This window comes from Mandrillus leucophaeus, unplaced genomic scaffold (genome assembly GCF_000951045.1).
Source record: "Mandrillus leucophaeus isolate KB7577 unplaced genomic scaffold, Mleu.le_1.0 Scaffold393, whole genome shotgun sequence".
Taxonomy (NCBI): domain Eukaryota; kingdom Metazoa; phylum Chordata; class Mammalia; order Primates; family Cercopithecidae; genus Mandrillus; species Mandrillus leucophaeus.
Window position 1 is genome coordinate 2,642,098 of NW_012104176.1, and position 2,857 is coordinate 2,644,954.

The 2,857-nt window shown below is 31.9% G+C and overlaps 1 protein-coding gene across 1 annotated transcript in view; it reads left to right on the plus strand.

The window, feature by feature from the left end:
* ADGRA3 (adhesion G protein-coupled receptor A3) overlaps window positions 1-2,857 on the plus strand; it is a 176,486-nt gene that overhangs the window by 87,305 nt on the left and 86,324 nt on the right. The window contains exon 7 of the mRNA XM_011991308.1: window positions 1,360-1,573. Coding sequence (XP_011846698.1) covers window positions 1,360-1,573 — 214 coding nt within the window. The remainder of the gene's footprint in view (window positions 1-1,359; window positions 1,574-2,857) is intronic.

Consider the following 2,857-nt stretch of genomic DNA (forward strand, 5'->3'; position numbering starts at 1 on the left):
TAATTCTTAGGAAATGATCAGCTTTGTATGTAAATCTTCAGACTCTGTGTATAAGCATATCTTAAATTCTCAAAAATAGGGGATTGGTTTAATTATTTGTGACATATCCATTCAATAAATGCAACTATTGAAAATCATGATTTTGAAGAATATATGAGGAAATGAGGGAAATAACATGTTTGCCACAGGTTAAATGAAAAACACACACAAAAAAACACGCCTACACACACAACCCCATAAAACAAAAACAGTCCTAAAATGGTGGGGGGAGGTCCCAGTTTAGTCTTTGTTTGGAAATAATGTATCATATTTTTTTCCTTTTCTCTTTATTATTGTTGTTGTATCACAAGTAAAATACGCTCACTGAATGAAAATTAAGATTTGTGCAAAGAAAATAAAGGCAGAGAAACAAAGACCACGTATGTTTATGTTCATGACTGAAAGATAGCTAGTGTTAAGACCTTTTTGTATCATCTTCTATGACTTTTTTCTATTTTTTTAACAAAAATATCGTTATACTCTAATGATATTTTATAACCTTTTTAAAGTTGAATTAATGTCAATGTATTTTCTTATTTAAAATAGATGCATATCAATCCGTTGTATAGATGAAGCCATAGTTAACAACTTCTCTGTTACAGCATATTTAGCTCGTTAATAATTTCTTGCTTCATAAATAATGGAAGGACTAATTTCTTTGTATGCATTTTTGCATATTTTCTATTTAGGATACACTACTGCTAAAAGTAGAATTGTCGTGTTAGAAAAATTGGCTACATATTTAAAAGTCTTTTAATGAATCAATGTCATTTGTGTACATTTTTGTACATATATTTAAAATATTTTTCTGACTGAAAGGAAATATCTGATTAAAACCTGTTTACACTTTATAGGATCTTAAAATACTGGTTTTTCCTGTTTTCTTTAAATGTTCTGATTTTTCTGCAATGAAGATGCATTAGTTTTACAGCCAAAAACCTGTGTTGTAATCAAAGGTAATGTAGTCTCCAAAGTGTATTTTAAAGTTGTAAATATCAGCATTTACTTATCACTGATGCCATTTTCTAGAGCACAGCTTGTTCTTTTAGTTCATTTCTGTAATCATCTGATACTCTTGTGATGCCACTGAAGAGGAATAACTCTAAATGTCAGAACTGAGTATGAAATTGTTTCTTTTAAATTTCGTTTTTATCTGTTATCCCTAAACTCAGTAGCAGCCTGGTTGATGTTAGCATTAGCATGCTGGTTACTGAGGAATATTTGTTGTTCTGTTTTTATAATTTTACCTAGAATTTCTGTAACTTTTAATTATGGCGTTTGGAAATAATATTTGTTTCCTGAATCTTTGACTGTCTCTAGACCCTCCGCTTGAATTGCCATCTTTCTACATGACTCCATCTCATCGCCAAGTTGTGTTTGAAGGAGACAGCCTTCCTTTCCAGTGCATGGCTTCGTATATTGATCAGGACATGCAAGTGTTGTGGTATCAGGACGGGAGAATAGTTGAAACTGATGAATCGCAAGGTATTTTTGTTGAAAAGAACATGATTCACAACTGCTCCTTGATTGCAAGGTAAACTTTTTTTTTTTTTTAAATGAAGAATTGTGCTTGTATATTTTATTTATCCTTTTGGAGTTGCAATGTTTAGTGGAATTTGAATTAATATTTCATCTTCTTGTATTTAAAAATGCAAACATCTGGCATTTCCTTTTCCTGGTTCTTATTCATCTTCTAAAATTAAATAGCCATCTTTTCATCCAGTTTTTAAAGAAAAGGCTTAATTTCAAAGAGAAACTTCAGAAATTGGAGACTTTTTAAAAGTCTTTGGGGGAAAAATGTAAACTTTTAGTGCTAAACCTAATTTCCAACTATTTCCTGCTGCTAAACTTGTATTTTCTCTTTTAGTAACCACCTGACATTGACTCTAGTCAAAATATTGACTGATACAATATTTTAAGGTACTTACCTTCTCCACCTACTAGTTTCAAAGAATATAACCTCTGAACTATCAACCTCATGATTGGTGTGACTACCAAAATAATTCAAATGAACTTTATAAAGTATAATAGACTAAGAATATATATGATATTATCACTTACCAGATATTTTACTTTGGTAAAATTTTTACCTATAGACATTGAGTTTTCTGCTCACTTTCTTCTTTCTTTCCACCTACCTAGAACTTGGCTTATATTTTTATTTCAGTAGAGCTACAGTTGTCAAACTCTCTGCCAGGGCCTCCTAGGGTAACATCACAGCAAACTCGTAGGAGTGCTATGAAATATTACTGAAAAAACTAAAGGTTCTGAGTTGACATTCAAATCTCAGGGGTTCTCTGAGTTGAGATTCAAGACTTACGCAGTCGGCTATTTTATAATTTTTCTTGAGATTTCATGTCTACTAGAAGCACATTGTCATTTATATCTTATAACATTTAGAGTAGATGCTTTTAAATCCTTTCCTGCTAATTCCAACATGTGGGCCATCTTGTGGTTATTGCTACTGGCTGCTTTGCTGTTAAATATGGTTCATATTTTCTTCTTTTTAAAAAAATATTGTTTATGTGTCTGACAGTTTTGGGTTATAGACTCGACATTATGAATGAATTGCTGTGGAGGAGAGGTTTGCAAAGTATAGCCTATGAACCAAATCTGGCCTGCTGAGCCCATAAACTAAGAATGTTATTTATATTTGAAATGGTTACATTTCAGATGGTTACATAATTACCTATATAATATTCTTAGTATTGCTTCGTAGCCAGCAAAGCCTAAAATATTTACTGTCTGGCCATTGAAGGAAAAGTCTGCTGACCTCTGACTCTGGATTCTGTTGTATTCCCCTGAAGAGAGCTAACTT